We start from the raw sequence: 25733 nt of genomic DNA, 5'->3' as shown, positions 1-25733 counted from the left end.
ACCTTACAGTTATGATTTGTCACCATGTGGCTTCCATCTATTTGCACTACTGAAAAAGCACGTATGAGGCAAGAAATTCATATTGAATAACTAAGTGAAAATATGCATTGCTAAAGTTGTATGTGCAACAAAAGATTTGCTCAAAACATTTAACAAAAGATTTCCTCAAAACTGGAATGTGAAAGTTCAATGAATGCCAGAACAAATGTATTCTGAAGTAGGCAGAGTGTCTTAAAAAGAGATGACTGTTAAGTATATGATTAAACAAAAAAAAAAAAAAAAAAAATCCAGGTCATATTTGACTCCTCCCCTTATACATTCAAATTAATCCCAAGATAATGAGATAATCTATGATCAGTGAACTAAAGATATACTTTAACATACTCTGTATTCAATGGAAATTTTATGGCATGCACAAGGTGCCCCAAAAGTCTTGGAGATTTTGTTTGGCTATACTTTTTTCTTTTTTGAGTAATCTCTCTCTTCCCACACATATGGATTGCATTGTTTTTGCAATTATTGAAACAGAATCCTATATTGTGAACAAAGAGTGGCTGCTGTGGAACTGTATATCACAAACAACTGTTCCATTATTAGTGCTCAAAGAGGTTTTCAAATGCAATTCAACACATTTTCTAATTTTTATTTTCAACACTCAAAAAAGTAAGTAACTGTTTGATGAAATGCATTGGATTTGGCTTTTTTTAGCATAAAAACGACATCATCAATGCGTATTTTTTTAAAATCTTGTAAGTCAAGTAGTTATAGTTACTGGAGACTGCACCAGAATAATGGTGCACAAGATTTTCACACCAGATGGAGCTGAGAACACAGACTGATATGTTACTGTATCAGTCTGTGTTCTCAGGCAGAGGTGAAATTGATTCTTGCACTGCTTCTTGGCAAGCAGAGTGTGGAGATTACAAGGTCTGCTGGGAATCCTCAGGCAACAAGCAAATATATAGGCTGTGTTAAGGTTACTAAGAGAAAAAAACAGGCATTCATATAAGTAGCTTTTACACTAATGCTAAGAGCATAATAAATAAATTTGATATAAGTCATCCAAATTTGGTTAAGTCATCAAAAGCAGACATTATAGGGATATCAAAAATGTAGTGGCACACTGATAGTATGCAGAAATGATAGGAGATTGGAGGGAGTCAAGCTTTTGGTTAAGAAACACATAGCACCTAAGGCAACAAACAAACAGTTGATTGGAACTGCCAAGATAACATTTGACTATGCAGGAAAAATAGAGTGGGAGTAAATCAGAATGTCGTATAATGGGAGATTTTAACTTTCCAAGTAGTGAATGAAACTTATGATTTGGTCACTCACACATTAGCAGAATATTTCTGGATTTATTGGATGAATTCTTTCTACACCAACAAGATAGAAAGGTAACAAGAGAAAGCAATACTTTTGATCTGATTATCAACAGTGACTCTTCATGTATTAAGTATCTGCAGATAAAAGAACCTCTAGGTGGCAGTGATCACAGTGTATTGATGTGGGATTTACTTTCACAAAGTAAATCCCACATCAATGCAAGATGTGGGATTTAAAAACTGTCTACAATGGTCTTAGACAGTTTTTAAATTCTTTTCAGTGGGACCAACTGAAAATGTTATCAGCTACAAATTCTAAATAGGAAGCATTTATGGAAGATACCAACTAAGAAATATTGTTCAAGGTTTAGACCTAAATGTATGACACATGAGATAATGAGATCAGCAGTAGACAATAAAAATGTACAGGATGAGTATAAATTATCAGAGGACCCAAAAAAGCATAACTACAAACTACAGTAACTACAAATTAGTTTACAGTGGGGTCACTACAGGGATTAGGCAAGCCAGGGCAGATTGTTAAAAGCAGTTTTGGCTAAGAATGCACATAAAAGTAGTAAGGAATCCTTTACTTATGTTAACACTAGAAGGAAAGAGATAAATCACATTGGCCTACTGGATATGAATGACATTACTATTGACGATCCTGTTCAGTTTGCTAATAAACTAAATAAATATTTTGCATGCATCCACATTTACACTGAGAAGTTTTTAGGTATGGGGATACCAAAAGCACATCAAATTCTAATTGGAAGCAAAATGATTTTGTGATACCTGAGAGAAAAGTGAAAGAGAAATTGATGAAGCTGAAAGTAAATAAGATATTTGGGGCTAATGGAATCTATCTAATTATATTAAAAGAAGTAGCAAAAGACATAAGCAAACCTTTAGCCTTAATTATGAGAACATCACTGAATTTAGGGGAGGTCCCTACAGAATGAAGATGTGCAATTATCTTTCTTGTTCACAGAGGAGGAGGATCAAATGGCAAAATGAGTAACTATAGACCTGTAAGCTTGACTTCTGTTCCAGGAGAAAATAATGGAGTAAATAGTTAAAGAGATGCAGGATCATCTTGAGAGGAATGAAGTTATAGTTCAATCAGAGCATGGATTTGTTAAGAGATCTTGTCTGACAAATCTGATTAGCTACTATGATGTAGTCACAAAGGAAGTAGATGTGAAAATTATTTATATTTTCATGATATATTTAGACTTCAGTAAAGCTTAGGCACTGTCCACATTAACAACACTTGTACAAATAGGAGCAGTGTGGCATTAGGAGAAAATTACTGCTATGGGGAAAGGGATGGTGGAGTGGCTATTAATGGCCACTAGCCTTTGTGGACTAATGTTATTAACAGAATCCCTCATGGTTCAGTGCTGGGTCCCCTTCCTGTTTTCAATATTTATTAATGATACAGATGAAGGCATATCAAGTTTAATGTCTAAACTGGTTGATGATACAAAGATTAGCAGGGTGGTTAATGACAGGAATCCAACATGCTAATGCTGTTGTTTGTTTTTTAGGAGCATTAGCAACTAAGGCCATATTGCTCCGTGAACATGCGGTGGTCATTCCTGACCTTTCCGCATCCTCCGTATTTGGTGGTGACGGGCTCGAACCCCGGTCTAATCAAGAAGCGTGTGCTACTCACTGCTGCTCCTTCCCACCTGGCTACGGAGGCGCCTCCATGTTAATGCTAACAAGAGTTAGAGGAACTAGGAAGATGGGCTGAGAAGTGGCAATTGAAGTTTAACATTGATAAATACAAGTTACTGCTTTGGATAGCAGTAATCCCAGAATAACATAAGTTATTCTTATTACTATCATTATGATGGCTGATTATCATCCTTTCTATAAGCAGTATGACTACCACAAAGGATTAATCACTGAGCTAAGGGCGGGTACAACTCAGGAGTTCCGTTTGGCTGGAACAAAATTTTTACTAAAATTCCAATTATGTTTCACCTGTTGTGTGTCAGGTGCAGTTCCAAATAGTCATTTTTAGGCCAAAGGAGATGAATGTTTTAGCAAGAGAGCACTTCTTTTTCCAATAAAAACCAATACTGAAATTCCATAGATAATCAAAAATGTTTTGTATGCTAAATACAAATATGCTAATATGTACATAAAAACACACACAAAAGTTTTTCTGATGTTTGTTTGTTTGTTATTTGTTTTTTAGGAGCATTAGCAACTAAGGCCATATTGCTCCGGGATATGTGGTGGTCATTCCCTGACCTTTCCGCATCCTCCGTATTTGGTGGTGACGGGCTCGAACCCCGGTCTAATCAAGAAGCGTGTGCTATGCACTGCTGCTCCTTCCCACCTGGCTACGGAGGTGCCACAGTTTTTCTGATGAATGCTAGCTAATCATGAGAAAATCATCAGTAATTTGCAGAAATGTTTTTGCATATAAATGATAAACTGATTAATAAGCTGGAAGGGTATAGAAATGCTTCCAAGGGGATCTCAAAATACACTTTGTTTTGAGGCTAAACACTCTTAATCCAGCCTTGATCATACTCTCAATTAATTCCCTAAATCATGCAGAACATACCTCAGTTTTAGGTAGTAATGACTCATGATTTTTGAAGACAGAGGCATATTTATTTTTAAACTCAGTACAATTGAGTCTTGAATTAGTAAGGAAATAACAAATGCTGTGTTGGTAGTTTATGTACACTAATTTTACTCTCCCTTGCATAGTTATATAAAAATTAACAAATTATTTGTTTTATGTGACTGTGCAATATAGAATAAAAGTAGGTTGTTGTTATTTGGTTTTTAGGAGCATTAGCAACTAAGCCATATTGTTCCGGGGATATGCGGTGGTCATTCCCTGACCTTTCAGCATCCTCCGTATTTGGTGGCTCATGGGCTCAAACCTCGGTCTAATCAAGAGGCGTGTGCTACGCACTGCTGCTTCTGCCCACCTGGCTATGGAGGGGCCAATAAAAGTTGTGCATTCAAAATACCAATGAAGTGTTTAGCGTTTCCTTACTAATTCAAGTGATTATTACCTGTGTGATTTAATACAAACTGTGTATTACCAATAACTGAATTATAATACAGAAGAGCAATGAAAATCCAAATGTCAGTAATTCAAAATATCAATAATCTGAATGAGAGAGCATTTATTATTTTTTTATGTTGGTGCCATAAAATAATTACAGTGAGTGCCAGTTACTGTGATCACATTTGAAAATTGAATTTTGATTCTATTAAATGGCAATTCTAATAAGTGAAAATGAGAGAACTATTATCCACAGGCTATAAAAATGAAGATATAAAGCAAAATTTAAACTTTTTTTCCCCTTACTAACTAATAAAATTAAATGATACATGAAAATTGGATGAATATTATCCACAGGTTAGCAAAATAAAAATAAATTTAAATACATACAGTACTAACTAAACATAAACTTTGTAATCTGTTATTCAACACATTTTTTAATCTGATATTTCTGTTCACTGACATTTTTGGTGGGGTTGTAAAAGCTAAAACAGTAAAAAAAGATAAGTGTCAATCAATAACAAAAGGAAGCAAAAATTTTTAACAATTGAATTGAAGATTTTAAACAGGCTTTCAAAGAGAGAAAGCAGGTCTCCGTTAGTAAAATTTTACGAGATTGGAAAGTCAACCATAACAGACATTAAAAACAACAAGGAAAAAATTTTAAAGTTTGCATCAAAACTTGATTCAGGTGGTGCAAAAAAAAAAAAAAAAAAAAAAGGAGAGAAAAACTATGAGAACAGCTAATGAGCCATCCCTCAAAGATGCTGTTTATTTGTGGTTCGCACAGCGACAAAGTTTAGGAGAACCCATATCTGTACCTTTGTTGTGTGAAAATATGCTGCAGTTTAACAAAAAATTAGGCGATCCCTCAGATTTTAAAGCCAGTGTTTTTATTTCTATACTAACTAAACATTTTTTTAGTCTACAAAACAGTATTTTTGATAAGTTCAAAAATCTGAACAAATCAGAAGTCCGAACTGCCCTTGGTTCCAATTAGTTTGGATTGTTGATGCTCTACTGTAATACTATTCTGCAAAAGATTTGATGGAATTCCATCAAGTATACATTTTTCTAGATATCTCAGAGTTTATGAATGTAACTTAAATTTTAGACACTAGTGTTCATTGATATGAAATTTTACAAACAGAAAATGAAATAAACATTAAGTACAAAATATCTACAAAAGTAAAACAAAGCTTTGTTAATACTATGAATAATAACACTCTGGAATATTTATGTTAATAGAAATTTTTTCTCAATTTGTGAAGGTTAAATGTAAATGTGTCTATAGCATTGATACAGACAGTAATCATCAGTTATCTGAAGAACATTGAATCAAAGGTATCTCAGAGAACTGCACTATTCGACAAAATTAACAGAACAAAATATTTTCATGAATATTTCATTGTACAGTGTCACTGAAGATGAATATTTGATATAATAGGCATCCTGGCATGCAAATTCTGGGTATCCAATAAAAATCAAAGGACATTATAAGAAAAAAAGTTTTTTTTAGTTGTTTTGAACATTTAGGTTAATTAATGGAAAGTAAAATTACAGAAGAAACTAATATATCCTTCTGATAACGTCAGATCCAATCTTCTAATGACACAGTCACTGTAAACTATGTAAAACACAGTTTACATTGGCTACTATTTAGAATGGATATAACAAAAAAATTCAAGTTATTAAAACATATTATCACCATGCTGAAAACTAAAACAAGATTTAAATCTGAATAAGCAAAAATAAGGCAGCATTCTATGATTACTTACATAGAACAAACCTTGTTTTATTTTAATGTGATGATAGTGTTCTAAATTTTAATAAGACTAATTGTATACTTTCCCTTCAGCTGATAATACCAATATGATTTAACAAATTTCAACAAACTTACCTGAGGCATATAGTTGCTAGAATCAACACGAGTTCCTTTAGGATATATCCTACTTAACTGTCGCTTATTATAGCTTTACAGAGTTATGGAAAATAAGTTCATACAACAACATTAAAATCAAAACTGTTAATTTCTATATTTACTACATATTTCACATGAAGTTTTATGTTCCTTTTCCCAGTTCAATTAAATTCACTCTCATTTCAATTTAAATAATTTTTCCACACTGCACCTATAAGGCTCTTTGGTTGGAAACAATTATTTCATAAAAGTTAACTGCACTATATTTGGAGACAGACACTGCAGGAAGCACACTTCTTACAGGATAATTTGAACTGACAGTGATGGCATTAATTTTTCAAGTAATTTTCCCTAAATACAGTGCAGTTACTTAAAAATATAAAAATAATTTTATATATTAATCACCATTGGTTAAACTTTAATTTTAAATTATCTAACTTAGTGACTAACCATACCAGTTATCTGAAGAACATTGAATTGAAGGTATCTCAGAGAACTATGCTATTCGACAAAATTAACACAACAAAATGTTTTTCATGAATATTTCATTGTACAGTGTCACTGAAGATGAATATTTGATATAATAGGCATCCTGGCATGCAAATTCTGGGTATCCAATAAAAATCGATCTATCACCTTAGAGAGCAAGACGTTATGCAAATTATTCATACCATCACTTCTTTCCCTTTTTTTGACTTGCTCAGTGGGATAGCCACATCTCTAGTACTGTTTTTTAGTTTCCTTTGATGAAAGCAATGTCAGACTTTTGTGCTTTGTTGATGATGCATACTGACATAAAATATAGCAATTAAATAATACACCAGCATGTTAATTAAAACAGAGAAAGATTCTTATATTCAAAATGGTCAGGACTTAATTTCAGATAACAAATCTTTCTGAGCAGCATTACTTTTGGGTGATTAATAATTATTAACCACTTTTTATAATAAAAAGTAAATATGACATGAAATATATAATAAAAATAATGAAAATGAGAAAAATAAATACATTTTAAAAATGAATAATATTTGTATTTACCAAAAAAAGTAATTAAAAGGGATTCAAACTTGGATCGAACCATGTCAGAAGCCCTTAAGAGCCCAAAACAGGCAGGAGTCGAGAGAGAGAGAAATTTTTAAAATTTACTTTTGCCCCTGTCTAGTGGAATAGGATCAATAATTTATTTTTGACCTGCGCATCGATGGGGGGCAAATAACAGAGAATTCCCACTTATTACATTATTAATATAAAAGGGTTCAAAAAAGATTTATGTTCATCCAAAAGTAGTTGTGATAGATGGTTAAAACAAACACCATGTATTACACTTTTTCAAGATAGTCACCAGACAAAGTGACACATTTTTGTCACCTTTCAATATACTTCCACAGGAAAGTTTTGTAGACGTTCTCTGACTGTCCTTCAGATCATGACTCAGCAGCAGAAATCACCTCATCATTAGCAGCAAAGTGTTTTCCATGAAGGAAGGAGTTCAGGGCAGGAAAAAAGGAAGAAATCAATGGGTTCAAGATTGGGAGAATAAGCAGGATGGAGCAATATTTCAAACCCACATTTGTGAGCACAGCTCACTGCAGCATGCAAGGAATGCACACGGGCATTATCACGGAGCAGGCATACACCTTTTGACAGCTTTCTCCATAATTTTTCTTTTATAGCAGCACGTAGCTTTATTAGGAAGTTTGAATAACACTTCACAGTCACAGTACAGCCCTTTTGGTGGTATTCTGTTAGTGTTACATCATGCTGATCCCTAAAAACGTGACAGCATCACCCTGCAAACACTTGGTTGCACCTTTGCCTTTTTGGGGGGGTGATTCTGCATGCTTCCATTGTTTTTACATTTGTTTAGTTTCAGGATCATAGTGATTCCACTGGCCCTATACTAATTTGGAGTTCTGCAGCTAGTTCTTTGATGCTAATGTGGTGACGCAACCTTCCAGGATTAATGTCTCAATTTTTGCAGCATTCTCTTCTGTTATAGCAGTTGCTGGGTGGCCTGGGATTTCTTCATTATGCATTGAGGTTCTTCCACATTTGAATTATTTATACCAATATGCAACAACACTGTGACTTGGGTAGTCTTCTTCATAAACAGTGACTACTTATTTGTGGATTGTTTTGGGTGTTTTCTCTTACAGAAAGAGGAACCGAATTACTGATCTGTATTCCATTTTATCCATTGTGACACTTCACTTCATTCAGCTCCAAAGAAAAAAAATGAACTGTCAGATTGAAACTAAAATTTGTGTGGTGGCTATAGAGGTTTCAAGGTATGAAACAAAAAAAATTAATCTTTCTATCACAACTACTTCTGAGTAAATACCAATCTTTTTTGAACCCCCTTCACATTAAATTAATATAAACCAAAATGCCTAATAAAAATAAAATTTACTCAATGACCATTCACTGGATACACCACCATTTCTTGTAAACTGTTTAACATTTTAATCTGTAAGTGCATGCTGCTCAAACTAAAAATAGTTTATAGTTGGTTTCACTGGTCAAACTTTTTTTATGAAAATGAAATTATTCACAGGGAGAGAGAGAGAGAGAGAGAGAGAGAGAGAGAGAGAGAGAGAGAGAGAGAGAGAGAGCATAGTTTTAAGTTTTACATCCTACATACTACACATACTGTAATAAATACCTTCCACCACCTGAAAGAGTGGGATTATCCCCACTTTTCAGACTAGTTCTACAAAAGGCCACAACTAGGAATGAAGCTTGTGATTAGTAAATTATTAGGGTATTGTAACCTATTAATTTTTTTAAATTTCTATAAATGAAATTTCAAACTTTCTTATTTCTAACAGAGAAAAGAAAAATAAAATCAAAAATATTAATGAAGAACATTTAACATTATCAAATGTATCAAAAATACCAGTTCTTATTTGAAATTTTCTGCCATAATGTAATTACCTTGAGAATGAATGATGAAGTCATTATCCACATGTAAGGGCATAAAAGCTTGAAAGATAGAAGGATGATCATATTTTCAAAAAATATATCAGTGTAAAGTTATATAACTAGGTCACCAATCCGAAAAATAAATTTTAAAGTTTGTTTGTATAAGACAATACAATGTGGATGTGCAATATGGTAATGCAAAATGGTAATTAATTTCGAGCTACCCAATTATGATATTCCTTTTGGTTCTCATACTTAAATTATACAAATTGCTTCTAACTGTGCAATGGAATGTTCTCATCCTACTGCAATTTCTATTGTGAGTTTGTCTGGTATGGTGGTGAATATGTAACAAGTGAAATCTCTCAGCAATAAGCCGACGTGGTAAACAGAATTTTATGCATGTTCATGTCCTAACCTCTCAGACCAATATATACTTTTAGACAATGTGATTAGTGACTGAAAACTCATACTGCAACATTTTCATTTTCTTAGGGTTTTTCATCTGTAGTTAAACATTTCAGATACCGTGCAATCTTGAAAAAATGATCATGATTAAGATTCTTCTATATTTTTAGGAATGAACAAGATATTGATGGAATATAACAGGTATGCCGAACTTAATGATGACAGTTCCTTTAATGATATTTTATGGCGAAGGTAAAGAAAGCCCAGATGAGAAGCATGCAAAAGTTCGATAAATTTACCAGTAAAAGTACTTTGCTGTAATGGCATTTGTATTGTTGCTCGCTCAGTAAACATACAGTGGGTGTTATCAGTCAGGAGTAGAAATTGAATCCCACAGGAGATTGAAACCCTCCTGAAGTGGAGGGGGTAACCTGACCTTTTTTCTTTAGAATCACTGGTGGACTAGTGGATAAATTGTTTATTAAGAAAAAAAAGCAAAGGTAAAGGAAGCCCACACAAGAAGCACAGCAAACTTTGAAAAAGTTTACCGGTGAAACTACGTTACGAACATTTTTTTATGACACAATGCCAGAACTTCCAATATGACTCTGTTCGTGATTCAATTAGTGATTCTAAAGAAAAAAGGTCAGGTTACCCCCCTCCACTTCGGGAGGGTTTCAAGCTCCATGGGATTCAACTTCTATTCCAGACCAATAACACCCACCATCTGTTTACCGAGCGAGCAACAATACAAATGCCGTTACGGCAACGTACTTTTACCGGTAAATTTCATCGAACTTTTGCATGCTTCTTGTGTGGGCTTTCTTTATATTAGCCTATTTTATTATTCAAAAATTACACCAATATTTATTTTGCAATATCACTCACACGATGACACCTTTAAAATAATTTCCAGAAATATTAATAAAAACATGCTCCACTGAATATTAGTGCTTCAAGCAAAGTAAAAATAAATCATTGTTGTGATGTTTTCTGCCAAGCTTGTCATTTAGTAGGTAGAAAGTAAAGTACAATATGGGCCTTCTGTTAGTTTATTGAGAAGTAGCTTACTGAAAATGGTTTAAGCAATTTGTTTAGATGTCATAAATAACATCATGTAAATAAAATACTAATAAAGAAATATTGGCATGAATTTTACTTCAAGATTTATATTTTACAAATAATTTCTTGATGTATTTCTACTATGGCCCACCTATACAGAAATATAGGGTGGGCCATAGGAGAAATTCTGCATTTTCTTGATTCATTTAATAATTTTGCTTTAATAGTCCCTTTAAAATCAGTCCAAAACTCCCACAAAAGGAATAAGCAGCACTGAATTGAGTTAGGATATCAAACATGGATGGATCTTAGGGACTACTATTGTTTGGCTGTATTCAAAATAACTTTAGATTGGGAGAGCTAGAACAGGGTATGCAAAGAAGTAGTGGTTACTGCAAAACAGGCTAACATAAATAATGCTGAAGAGGTTGACATGGTCAGTTCACACTTCACTCAAATCGCATTGGTAATCAGACCTTGATGGAGATATGACTACCAAAGACCTCCAAGAGCCTGACAACCAAAGAGCTGCAAAGTAGGGTTGAAGAAATGCTATTGCTGCATCTCAAAAAATTAATATCAACCAAGGAATATGAAAAGCTGCAATGGTCATCTTTACTGAGAAAAACATGCAAAGGAGCAGCAGAGACATAAAAAATGAACAATCTTCATTGTTCTGTTCAATATTAATAAAAACAGACAAGACTTCCACTTAATAAAACCATGCTGTGTCCGAGCTATAACTGAAGTCTTGTCTAGATGATCTTGCAGTGCTTCTTTAACTGCCTCCATTAATTTCCATGGAACAGAAGTTAAACTAACAGGTCTGTAATTACTTGTGTCATCCTATGATCCTCCTTTGTGAATTGGGGTCACATTTGGACATCTCCAGTCCATGGGTACCTCCCCTGAGTCAAAAAATAATAACAAAAACATTCATTCTTTTTTTTTTTTTTTCCGCTCTACACTTTTGGGGATGGTTGCACATTAAACAAACCAATAATCCCTTTTTTTTTTTTTTTTCCGTTAGTTGGTGCATCGGTTTCTGTGGCCATAATGCACCTCCCAAAGTTTTTGCATTTTCTACTGTGATCCAAGCCCGAGGCGGGATTCAAACCCGAAACCTTTGGGTTGCCTATTAATGCTTTAACAGTTACAATATTCAAAATTCACTACTTATTTTTATTTTTTTTTTTCAAGGAACACATCTATCATCATAACATTGGATTATATGTAATATCACTATTCACATAACATTTTGGTTAACAACTTGTTTTCAGTAATCTAACTCTGCCATTAAGCAAGGCATACCTGTATATAATTTACATTATTATATTTAATATCTAGGTAATCACAAATTAAAGTTTAAAATGACTTCAACAGATTTAACATTTTGAGGTTGATAATAATATCTGCATAAGCGTTAAGTGGGAAATAAAGTTAATTTGATTAGCTTTAATTTTTTTCATTTTTAAGCACATAAATTAGCTCAGTGGAACATGAAAAAATCTTATGGGGCACTCAATCTATATGGCTTAGCATTCCCGACTAAACTACCCATTAGAAGGAGATTTGAAAGTCGCTAGATATTTTAGGATAAAGAGGTACTGCTGGAGTACTACAGAACAGAAAGTATTTAATTAAGCGATGCCAATCAGACAATTTTATACCAGCTACCTTATTATATATAAATGTAGGCACCAACACTGTCAACAGCCTTTCTCAATCTGGCCACTGCATCTTCCACTGAACATGAAAGAAAGTCCAAATGAACACTGTCAGTCACTTCACTAATAATTTTCTTCAGTCCAACAGTTTTTTGTTTTTTTTCTGGTACTTTTTCTTTAGCCCCAAGAAAAAATTCATCAGGATCAAATCAGGGTTCCGTGTAGATCATTCTGTTGGCTCGTCTCTACTAATCCTTTTGTTAGGTAAATTTATGTCAAACTAGTTTTGTAAAGGAACAGTTATCCTCCATAAAAAATAGGGAGAAGAAGATTACTGCTCCATTATATAACTCAATGGTGAGACTGCATTTTTAATATTGTGTTCAAGTCTAGAGGCTGCATCCAAAGAAAAAGTTGAGCTTCTTGAAAGGATCCAGAGATAGGTTATTTGACTAGTAAGAATAACAAAATAACATTCATATGGGAAGATGTCAGTTAAGTCAGTTGAAGATGTCAGTTACAGAACTTGAAACTATGCATCTGGGAGGGGCGGGAATGAATGTGGTGGAATTTTCACACTAAAATGGAACACAAAAACAAGGGGTCATAAATGCAAACTACTGGGAACAAGTGATTGGATCGGACTTTAGGAAGTTTACATTTGTTCAGCATGTTGCTAACCACTAAAATAAATTACCTCCCTGAGTGGTTAAGGTTCATAGTTTGGATAGATTTAAGGGGAAGTTGTGTCATTTTCTGGTGATGGAAAGAGAACTTTTATTAATTTAATTTTTTACTAATGCAGCAAAAGCCTGGCTTTCTTGCATTTTTTGGCCTACACTAATACTAATACAAATTTCTTGCATGTTTGGGTAAAGCATAACCTCAGGAAATACAATATTCTGAAGCATAGTGAGTATTTTTCTCAATTCATTATATCTTGTAAAATGTATGGGCCAAGAATTTTGTCATATGCAGCAAACCATTGATTTTATGGACCTTGATTTAACAGATAAAAACAATTTTACTGGCACCAGAGCTTGTGTTCTCAGGAGATAGAGAAAACTCGGTATTTATGACTCACAACAGCCACCAACAAGCATCCCAGTCTGTTCATGGATACATTTGGGACTCACTATCATATCATTAAGTGCTCATCTATGTTTTTTTTTTAATTTTATTTATTATAATATAACTTACAACAGTGTATCATCATGATCACTAAGAAAACTGGTGAAAAGAGAAACAGTGTACATCTGAGTACTGCACAGAAATTAAAGATGTTATGGAAGTTAGACTAGTGTATGTCCATTTCCCACATCTGAAGAATATAGCATGAAAAACAAACTGTGCTAGACATTGTGAAAAACAAGGCTCAGCTCGAAGAGTTTTTAAGGAGCACAACTTGGAAAATTCACTAGTATCTCAATTTTGGCTTTTTATGTCTAATTCTGAATAAGTTTATTCAAGCACTACTAGGCAGTCAGGGTAAATGATCTATGTATCTAGAAAAAAAAAAAAAAAAAAAAAAAACCCTTTATCTATGTATCAACCAATAAAGTCAAGCAAATAAAAGCTTGTTTTTTATTTTTTAACATTATTTTAATGTTACTAATACATACACATATACAGAGTAACTATTTAAATTGTCACTTGTGTGGGGTGGATACATATGGTTTGATCCTGATGAAAGGCCTCAGGAAAAAAAACTTTGGATTGAACAGACATTTGGCAATAACAGACACTCCTTTCCCCTATTAGTCCATAAAAATTAGGGTTTACTGTATCATTCCATACAACACTGTCATTTGGGATAGCTTTGGCTCTTCTCCACTGTCTAATGTGGATTATGTAGATTCCAGTAATGGCTGGTATGCCTGTTAAAGAATCTGCCAACAAAAAAAACATCTTCATCACAACAAATAAGGTTCATTAACAGTTCTTCCCAGTTTTTCAGCTATTCCAGCATGATTTTAGCAAATTCCAGCTTGGATTACAATTCTCTGGATAAAGTTCCTGTATGGTTTTCATTTTAGTTTCATTCTACACAGAATGGTAAGTTGGCCCAGAATTCAATGGGTGTGTGAATAGGATTTCTTAAGATTTTGTGAAAAAAGTGCCATGTATCACATTAATGCTCTCTGACACAAAAGTGGATCATCTTCAACTGTACTTTCTATAAGCCATAAATCCTGCTGTTATTAGTTTTTAGTGGCAACCTTTACCTTTAATGATTTTAGTATTGAGTGTGGCATTCTTTCCTTGTTCAGCTTGCTACTGTCTCTGAATAATTTACTAGCCTTGATATTTTATATCTTATTGTCTTTGCTCTATCACTGATCTGCAGCTTCCCAGACATTACTTACGTCAAGTGGGGGGAAAAAAATCTGTAGTGCAGGACATTAAATGGTATCAAATTCTATAATAAACATAAATTGAATAAATATTTTATGTGACTCTGCACTCCTACAATAACATTTTAAAAACACGTAGTGAATTTCCAATCACCCTGTATATTAAAATAATCTAAAATATAGAAAAGAAAGAAAATAACTTATTTGTAGTATAAATTAAACTCTATAAATCAAAACATTAATGCATCCTGAGTTTGAAAAATGATATATAACTTTAATGGAAATAGCACTGGACTGTGATGGTTTTATTGCCCTCAATATTTTACCTGCTGTATAGCAATGGTATCCAATTTCTGCCATCAAGTACAGATTTTTCGCAAAATAATATATTTATTTTTACATAAGTGAATCATTATTCTTTTCACAAACATAACAGTGAAACATTTCCTTTAACAAGCATTATAGTTATTATGTATTACTATATGCTTATAAATTTTGATGTAAACAACATAAATAATAGTCATATGCAAAAAAAAAATGGTTCACTACATTACTTGGTAGTAGAAATTTTAAGTCTTCATAAACATTTTTCCAATTTTTCTTTATAGAAATAAAAATGATGACATAATCATTACTGTGAAATGGCTGAATACTTTCAAAGCTGCAAGATTTGTTTTCAAGTCATTTATTCTATACAAAGGTAAAAGTTTTCTCCCCTCAGCTCCTTGAGTGGTAGGGTTATAATATATCTCTTGTATTCTACAGAAAATGCAAATGAAATACTACAGAAAATGCAAATGAAATAAGGAAACTCACAATGATTTCAGAATATAACATGCAGAGTAACAGATCTAACAGAATGTTCCTGAAATGGCGTAATGTCACAAATTTTATGGGTATTTTTAGACATATAATGATCTAAAAACTAGAATTCTCCATGTAAAAAATTATTCATATATCTTATGTACTTCACTTCATGTGGTGGCATCTATATTTATTAAAAGAAAAAGATTACATGGATTAACAAAAATCAGTAATATTCCTAAAAAAATTGAAAAAGGATACTTAACAAATTCTACAGGATGTTCTTTCAGCAAGTTAGTAGCTTGAGTCTCCACAAAAGACGAAATTTCATAACTCCTATTGCGTTCTGCAACAGAAAGTCATTATATAAAAATTAACATACAGAAACAGCTGTAATTCAATAGAGGACTGTAACCATTGTTTCAGTAAATGTGAACTCACAATTGCCTTTAGCACAAAAACTAAGGCAATGAACTGTTATTAGTGAAATGTGTAACTCATGGAAAAGTGCACATCTTCATCACTATTTATAAATTAAAAAATGAAAAGTCCAAACAACAGGATTTTACAATATCCTCAGTTGGCTGAAGGTTAAATGAGAATTAAGTACATTTAAAGCGAGAAGTTAAGTTAAATGATGCACTACTTTACATATGATTTGGGAACCTCATGTAATTTAGTTGCCACATTTGTGAAAGGCCAGCAGGTAACTAAACACTGAGAACATTAAAAGATGGATTTTTTGGATCCATTCAATGACCAAAGCTTTGTATGCAAGTAATTTACAATTGGTGATGAATTTACCTGAGGGAGGTAAATTTCCCCCTACATTCCATTCAATACCTCTCATGATGTTCCAACACAAGAATATTAGAATAATTCTGAACAATCCTGATGGTAAGAAGTTTCCAGATCTTGATTGCATTTTTCCACTTGTTCTCAAAACCTGTTCTTTTTTAACTTGTTGCTGTTTTGTGTCACCTTTTGATGCTTTCTTATTCTACTGGTGTTTTGCCTTCTGCATGGAAATTTGCTCATATCCAGCCAGCTACTAAAAAGAGTGACAAATGCTCCTCTTCATTTCATCCCATTGCACTTACCTTTATTCTTTTCAAAGTAATGGAGAAACCCATAAACCAAACTTTAAATTATTTCAAAACCTTCCATCTGATCAATAATCACTAATAACAATTTTATAGTGTCAATCCACTGATGATATACTATGTTACTTATCTCTAGAAAAAAATTGATAGAAGAGTTTGGTAAAGCTCCCATCTTATGGAGATACAATTTGGCCTTAGTATCCTTTGTGCTACAAAACAACATAGCAACCAACTGATCATCTTATGGACTGCCACCTGTTTTTTGCAACTGGGCAGCTAGTTTTCTCTCTGCTCACTCACTCAGTCACTGTGGGTGATGGTAGATGGCCTGATGTCTTCTAATTTCTTAAGCGATGCTGCCATAATTGTGTTTCCTCTTGTATATTAACAAACTTCTTTAAATCTTCTTGATTGAATATCCTACCCATAGTTTTGCTGATGATAGCACACTACATTTCCCCTACTGAGTTTCTCTGTAAAAAACTTGCCTCTATACAAACAGCCTCAACTTCATAAATAGCCATCATTAATTCCTAAAAGCTGATCTCCAAGTAATTCTCCAGTAGGGTGAAGAAAACTTAGTTAACTTCAACCCTTCTAAAACTCGGTTCTGTCTTATTCTCACAAAAAAAAAAAAAGTCTACTGCTCCTATGCTTATCTTTAGTGACACAAATCTCTAGACCTGATCATATATCTCTATAGAGGATTTTCCTGACTTCTAATCTCTCCTGGCATAAGTATAACACAAATATTGTTTCCTCTTCATTGCAAAACAAAAAAAAAAAAAAAAACTCTGCTTTCTTTTTTGCTCTTGGCTTCACTTCTCTTCTACAAATCTCAACTCTACCCTACCATAGAATATCATTCCCATATCTGGCATGGTTTTTCCCTCTCTTAAGTTATTACACTATTAAAAAGCTATTAAGCTATTAGACTATTAAAAAGAGGGTGGTCAGGTTAATTAATGACCTATCTTTTTCAAAGTTTCTTCACTACATTCACCAGAAATTTCTGTGGACAAGCAGTCAATTATATGCATGGCTAGTAACCCTAATTTAAAGTGCTTAGTTAATGCAATTGTCTTATTGCTTCCGGCAGAACAAGCTTTGCCTTCACAATGAGTTTCCAACTCAAAGTACTGTTTTCAAACTTATAACATTACTAAAAGTTTAATCTTCCATTTATTCAGAATATGAGACAATAACTAAATGGTATATTAACCTTTTGGTGATGTAACTTGTCAAAAAGTTAACCTGCCAAATGTGCTATTTTCAAACAAATGTGTTTGAAACTAGTCCACTATCAGGGAAACAAAATCTCTGCACGTGTTAAGTCACTGCTATACCTTGATGATTTTTTAAATGAATAGAAGATTGAAATATAGTATTAAGTGAAGATTTAAATATAGTATTAAGTGATCTACGAGTATAATTTATACCTTCTCCGAAAAAGTTATCTACCTGTAAGGTCTTCTTGCCAGTTGAAGCAAAGCAAATGGATAAATGATAGCACTGATCTAAATGAATTTGGTTTAGAGATCCTCCACACTTCTTTCCAGTATCTCTTGTTTTTCACACACATATAAGGTCAGCAATGTAGAATAATTTTAGGCATGCAGCTCAATGTACAAAGCATAAAAAAAATCTCTCCCAGTTAACTGGATGGGAATAACTGCAAATGGAAGAGTTTCTCTTGGAAATGGCAGCCTTACACCATTATATAAGTATTTTGTTAGTTGTATCATTCTAGGGAGTTCAAGGTTGGTTTGTGAGATACAGAACATGATTTTAATCTTATCATTACATTCACCAGGCTTATGTCTAATTCCTCTGGAACTTGAACAAACAGAAGAGACGGCATGTGGAAATGTATACCATGAAATACCACCTGTCTAGCAATTTAATCCAAAGTCAGTGTTTTTCTCAGAATGGTAAACCAAGCTGAACATTCTGAACCATGACTTCCTGAGGGAGGGACATTAAATAGTCATTTTGATCATGGAATACAATATGTGCTCTGTAATGATCATATTAGATCCACTGTTAAATTTGAGAAAACATTCCAAGGGTGATGAAGCAATAATCTTCTCTTTTCAGAGATACATATATAACAATACTCTGCCACACACCAGCATGGCTGGTGTGTGTTGCAGAGCATTTTTCATAAGTATTTTTTCAAATTTATCAATGGGCATAAAATGGGAATTAAACAGCACATCTTGTATTACTAGATTTAAGATGTTGCACCATTAATTGTGATGATTGCACATGGTAAAAAGAGTGAAACTGCTCTGAGATATACAGTACCTGGCCAAATTTTTTGTGGTGTTGAAGTTTTTTGGGAAATGGCAATGAAGCACAAGTATACATAGACATTAAAAATTTAGAACTCCATAAAACTACCTTATTAAACTGTGAATGGGCTTGGCTTTAATTTAGTAACAATGTAAAAGTGAATGCTTAGAAAGGTAAGCCTCAAACAGTGAAGCTTGGTCCAAGATTTTAAAACAGAAAAGTTTATTGACACGAGTATTATTTTATTTTTCTATGTTGTTTAACCCAGCAGTGGTGATGGGATGCCTGACATGTGGATTTCCAAAATAACATTCCACATTAAAAGTTAATTAATGATTAAGAATCTGAATTTCTTTCTATCTTTTTAAATAGCCTGTGTGGGTAGCAAAGTGGTTATAATCCCCACCCTATACACTGGGTGGAAAAGGCCTGGGTTTGAATCTTGTTAATGGCATGACGAACATTCACAGGCTTTGTCATTCCATAGCTGAGTGTGCCTATACCTTTAAACATTGCTATTCACACCTGATGGTCTCAATCATGGGAAGCAAAGTTTTTTTGATAAGCCAGAAATTTGGAATTTTCATCCAGCAAACAGGATTTGATCAGAGAACAGTATAGACATATTACATACAAGCAGATGGGCTGGTTCTTGGGTGGTTCTAATATGCAGTTTCAGATTTTTTTTACCTTCTTAAATATAATCAAACTTTGCAATAGTTTCTGAAGTTATTTTTTTATGCTTTTTTGCAGAGTAATTGCATACAAGAAGCTGTTAGGTTCCCTGTTCACTGACTTTGCAATTCTTTGTGTAAACAGAAGCAGCTGATATTAAATATGGACATCATCATGAAGTTTAGAATTGTGTTAGCATTAGCATTAATAGAGGCATATGATGCAAGAAAACAAGCTTATATAGCATCAGTCAAAAAAAAAAAAAAAAAAAAACCCCTTCCCATTTCACCCATCCATTCACTTCAAATGTTTGTCTAGTTCTGCCTTGAACTTATTTAAGTTGCTGCCCTCCACTACAACAAATGAAAGTTTGTTCCAACTATCAACCACACGTTGGCTAAAGGTGAATTTTTGCACATCTATTCTACAATTGCCTTTCCTCAATTTGAATTTTTGACCCCTCAAATGAGTAATCTCATTAGCACTGAGCTTGTCCAATCCATTCAAGGCCTTATACACCTCCATTAGATCACCTCAGAGGTTAAACAAACATGTAATTCAAAGTTCAAAGTTACTTGCTTTCATCTGGAATTGTTTATACAAGGTTTGCTATTGTTTTCATATAATAAAGACAAAAACATGAAACTTGATATTAGTATTAATAGTGGCCAATGATGCAAGGAAGCAAGCTTATACAGCATCTCACCAACAAATACGGAGGATGCGGAAAGGTCAGGGAATGACCACCGCATATTCCCGGAGCAATATGGCCTTAGTTGCTAATGCTCCTAAAAACCAAATAACAAAACAAAAAACAATATACAGCATCAGCAAAAAAAAATTTTTTTTTAAAAATTAAAAATAAAAATATATAAATTTTAAAAAATAAATAAATATAATAAAAATAAAAAATAACAAAATTAAATAAAAAAAGAATAATAATAAAATAAAAATAACAAAATTAAATATAAAAAAATAATAAAAATATAAGGGATAAATATATTTAAAAAACCCAAAAAGTTTTCCAAACATCACAAAAAAAGTTGGATGCCTGTCAGGTTCCCTAATACTGTTTGAAAGGGGGAGGGATCACTGCTGCTGATCTAAAAGTGTGAAGTAGCTTTCTGGGTCCCCTTCACAGCTGTGCTTTGAAAGACATTACTAATACTTTGTGAACAACATGGGAGTGATGCATTTACAGTTTACACTTATTTGCCTGAATATGGATATGGAACCATCCTGAATTATTTCACTATTGATGTGCTGGTTTTCTTATGAAATAGTAAGCATGTCAATCTCTATAACCTTCAACGATGTGTATAGAGAAATACTCAAACAGAAGCAAAAAAAAGAGAAAAAAATGTAAACTACATGTTCAAATTTTTATATATATATTTTTTCCAACTTACTTTCTGCATATTCAAAACAGTGAAACCTCACAGGCTGAATATAATTTACAAGAGCAGACATCTCAGCCCCAGCTTCTGATTCCTTAGCAGCTGTTCCCTTTATATACATAAATTAAATATTACAATATATCATAACATTCATACGACTAATAATTAAAAATGTTTTTATATTTTCTTTAAAACTATATTGATGAATTTGAAAGTAATGGTTTACAGCAGAGTAAGCAACCTTTCTTCACCTGTGGGTTAGATGAAAATTTTATAATTATATAAATATTTTATAATTATAAGTTTTTAATTATATAAATTCTTTATTATATTTTATGTTCTTTTTAAGTGTTTTTCAATAACAACAGTAATTACAAAAAATTGTTACAAATATTACAATTGAAATACACAGTTAACACAACTGGAACATAAACTTAACATAATATATGCAATTATTATGATGAAATAAAATATTGTATTAATATATGCAATTAATGAAGAAAAAAAATATTGTATTAACTGGACGTGGACATTTTTGATAAGACTGCCAAAAATGCCTCTTGTTCATTCATTAGTTATTTTGGAAGTTATGGCCTTTCAGCTTCAACTTTATTTTTTATTTTGCTCATTTCATTTTGGAAAACAGCTGTTCACACTTACAGGCAGTACGAACTTGGAGTATTTCCGAGACTGTTGACAGGAAATATTACCTGGGAGGATATCGTTCTCAGCCTTCAATCCATGCATGATACTAAGTACTACAAGTACTTTTATTTCTAGGTTTTTCATACGTAACAAAAATGGGAGGCCTCGAGGAATTGGTAATAGCATCGTGACAATATCATTGTAAACTTGTCACTTGCCATTACAGAATTTCCTGCTAAGCTCATCACTGTGGTCCCCATCTGCCATACTCAGCAGATTTAGCTCTCTGCGATTTTTTTTTTTTTCTTTTTACTCAAGCTTAAAATCTCTTAAAAGGTCATAGATTTGTAATGACTGAGGAACTTATTCAGAATGTGATACATGAACAATTAGAAAATTCTAAAGAAGTCTATCAGGAATGCTTCCAGAAATTGCAGAAGCACTTGAATCAGTGTATATAGTGTCGAGGAGACTACTTTGAAGCATTAGCATTAGCATTAGTAGAGGCATATGATGCAAGAAAGCAAGCTTATTCAGCATCAGCCAAAAAAAAAAAAAAAAAACTCTCTCCCATTTCACCCCTCCGTTCGTTCGAAATACCTGTCCAGTTGAGCTTTAAATTTGTTTAGGCTATCAACTTCAACAACAAGTGATGGAAGTCGGTTCCACCAACCAACCACCCGCTGGCCAAAGGCAAATTTCCGCACATCTATCCGACATCCGTCCTTCCTCAATTTGAATTTATGCCCTCTGAGGTGATTATTCTGAGAAAGATGAAGAATCCCATTGGCATTGAGCATGCTCAAACCATTCAAAGCCTTATACACCTCTATCAGATCACCTCGCCGGTGCCTAGTCTCCAGACTCTGTAATTTGCAAAACTTAAGCCTTTCTTCGTAAGAGCAACCCTTTGTTCCATTTACTAATCTTGTTGCCCTTCTCTGTACCCGTTCCAGCAGCTCTACATCCTTCTTGAAATGAGGCCTCCAGACCTGTATACAGTACTCAAGATGTGGCCTAACCATTGCCTTATACAAGGGAATAATCACCTCCTTATCCCTGCTAGAAAAATTCCTGTATATCATTGACAAGACACCATGAGCTACTCTTGCAGCTCGTCTGCACTGCTCAGAGAACTTCATATCTGCCTGCACAATTACCCCCAGGTCCTTTTCATTCTCCACCACTGTCAGTGTAGTACCGCAGAGTTGATACATTGCTCTGGGGTTACTGTTACCCATATGTAGTACTTTACATTTGTCAATGTTAAACTTCATTTGCCACCTCTCAGCCCATCTGTTCAACCTTTCCAGATCCTGTTGCAGCAGCATAGCGTCAGTAGTGTCCTTAACGAAAATGCCAACCTTTGTATCATCTGCAAACTTAGACATTAAACTTGATATCCCATCATCAATATCATTCATAAACACCGAAAACAACAATGGACCCAACACTGAACCTTGAGGAACTCCACTAATAACATTAGTCCACGTTGAGCAGTGTCCATTGATTACCACTCTCTGTCTTCTGCCACTCAACCATCCCCTTATCCATAGCAGCAATTTGCCTCCAATGCCACACTGCTCCAATTTGTGCAGCAGTCTTCCATGTGCAACAGTATCAAAAGCCTTTCTAAGATCCAAATATATAATATCAAAGTTATTCCCTGCATCCAGTTCTTTTGTGACTACATCATAGTATCCAATCAAATTGGTCAGGCAAGACCTGCCCTTAACAAAACCATGCTGCGTCTGAACTATAACTGAATTCTTGTCTAGATGATCCTGCAGTGCTTCTTTAACCAGTGCCTCCATTAATTTACCTGGAACAGAAGTTAAACTAACAGGTCTATAATTACTTGTGTCAGCCTTTGATCCTCCTTTGTGAATTGGGGTTACATTTGCACATCTCCAGTCTATGGGTACCTCCCCTGAGTCCAAAGAAGCTCTCATAATTATGGCTAGGGGTTTGCATACTTCCTTTGCTGCCTCCTTTAATATAACTGGATAGATCCCATCCACCCCAGGTGCCTTTTTTATGTTTATCCTCAACAATCTCTCCTCCACTTTCCTCTCAGTTATTACAAAATCATCCAGCTCACTGCCAATGTTTACTTTACCTACATCATTCTCCTTCCTGAATAACTCCTCGTGCGTGAATGTAGATGCAAAATACTCGTTTAGATTGTTAGCCACCTGAGCAGGATCCTCAACTGTTGAACCATCAATATCCAGTGGACCAATCTGATTCATCCCTTTCCTTCTCGAGTTCAAGTATGTAAAGAACTCCTTTCTGTTTTTCTTTGCATCCTTCGCCAAGGATTTTTCGTAGTCTGCCTTTGCCTGCCTAATCTCCTTTGTGACTTGGTTACAGACCAACTTATATCTATCATACGCTTCCATGTCACCCATTAATTTGTATGTATCCCATGCATTTTTCTTCTCTGCCACATGTCTCATTAGTCCATCTGACAACCATTTAGGCCTAAACCTTGAACAATATTTCTTAGTTGGTATGTAAAGCCTGGTAGCCACCAAGATTAGTTCCTTGAATGCTTCCCATTTTGAGTTTGCTGTTGGTAACATCATCAGTTGGTCCCACTGTATAGAATTTAAATACTGTCTCAGACCATCATAGTCGCCTTTACGAAAACAAAAACCCTTCCCTATACCTCTGATGGTAGTTACCTCCTTGAGTAAATCCCACTTCAACACACTGTGATCACTGCTACCTAGTGGTTCATTTATCTGCAGATTCTTAATGCATGAAGAATCACTACTGATAATCAGATCAAGAGTATTGCTCCCTCTTGTTGCCTCACGAACATGCTGATGTAGAAAACAATCATCCAATAAATCCACAAAAGCCTTGCTAGTGTGCGAGTGACCAACCCACAAATTCCAGTCAATATCTGGGAAATTAAAATCCCCCATTATAAGACTCTCTGATTTACTGGCCCACTCTATTTCCCTGTACAATATATTATTATACTCATCAGAGTCATTAGGCCTATAGCACACTCCTACTCTCAATTTTGATTTCCCTATGCTTATGTCACACCAAACTGACTCGACACTGCCCTGTCCATCGATGTCAACTGGCTTCACTTCCTTTGACTTTATGTGTTTCTTAATTAATAGCATAACCCCTCCTCCCTTCCTGTCCTGTCTATCCTTTCTATATACATTGTATTCCCCAAATTCCAGTTCCGCATTACTTATATCTGTGTGACACCACGTCTCTGATATCCCAACAATATCTGCCTTTGATGTTTTGAGCAATACCTCAAATTCATCAAATTTATTTACCAAACTCCTAGCATTGGTGTACACGCAGGTATACATGCACCTGTTTCTATTCTTAGCTACCCTAACACAACCCATGTGTTTACTTGTAACGCAATGACTACCAGCAGTCTCTGAAATATCCTGCATCTTGTTTTTCAGACTTCTGCTCATTTGAATAGAAGCAGTGCAAGAATCACTTCCACCTCTGCCAGTGGCTACTGTTAATCTATTAGTCCTTGTATCCCCCCCAACTAGCAGTTTTCCGACCCACCTAACACTGTCTCGACAGCATCAGCAAAAATTCTTGCACCCTTTCTATTTAAGTGTATCCCATCCCTGTAGAAGCAATCTCTCCTGTTAACAAGTACAGTCCAGGCTGAAAAAAATTCTACCCCTTGAGCCTTGCACAATCCCTCCAGGGCCGAATTGATCGACAAGGCTCTCATCATATACTCCCTCCTATCGTGTCTGGGCAGAATTGCAGACACTTTCAAGTTCAACCCTAATTCACGGCTTTTTTTCAACAGTGACCTGTACTTGCTAAGTAATTCCGCCAGTCTCCTACTCTTAATATCATTAGTGCCAACGTGTACAACTATATCACCTTTTGTGCCCTTAAAAGATGATATCCGCTCTACAACGTCATCAACCTTTGCCCCTGGCAGACATACCCTGGTCCTATTCCACCTATCCTTTTTACAAAGTATGTTCCCCGTTTCCCTGACAATAGAGTCACCAACAACTACTAGTTCCTGTGGGACCAGCGCATTCTGCCTAGGGGGCTGCCCCTGTGTTGCCTGATGACCAAGTGCAAGCTCTGGCGTT

General features: G+C 34.4%; 1 protein-coding gene across 1 annotated transcript in view; it reads right to left on the bottom strand.

The window, feature by feature from the left end:
* Positions 1-25733, bottom strand: part of LOC150084836 (1-phosphatidylinositol 4,5-bisphosphate phosphodiesterase classes I and II-like) — a 932481-nt gene that overhangs the window by 181747 nt on the left and 725001 nt on the right. Inside the window, exons 15-17 of the mRNA XM_090376366.1 lie at positions 20989-21085; positions 15768-15852; positions 6269-6341 (exon numbers count right to left, since the gene is read on the bottom strand). Of these exons, the coding sequence (XP_090232492.1) occupies positions 6269-6341; positions 15768-15852; positions 20989-21085 (255 nt within the window). The remainder of the gene's footprint in view (positions 1-6268; positions 6342-15767; positions 15853-20988; positions 21086-25733) is intronic.

This window comes from Mastigoproctus giganteus, chromosome 6 (assembly GCF_048544385.1).
Source record: "Mastigoproctus giganteus isolate SK-2022 chromosome 6, ASM4854438v1, whole genome shotgun sequence".
In the NCBI taxonomy this organism is placed as follows: domain Eukaryota; kingdom Metazoa; phylum Arthropoda; class Arachnida; order Uropygi; family Thelyphonidae; genus Mastigoproctus; species Mastigoproctus giganteus.
This window is presented reverse-complemented; position numbering and strand designations above follow the sequence as displayed.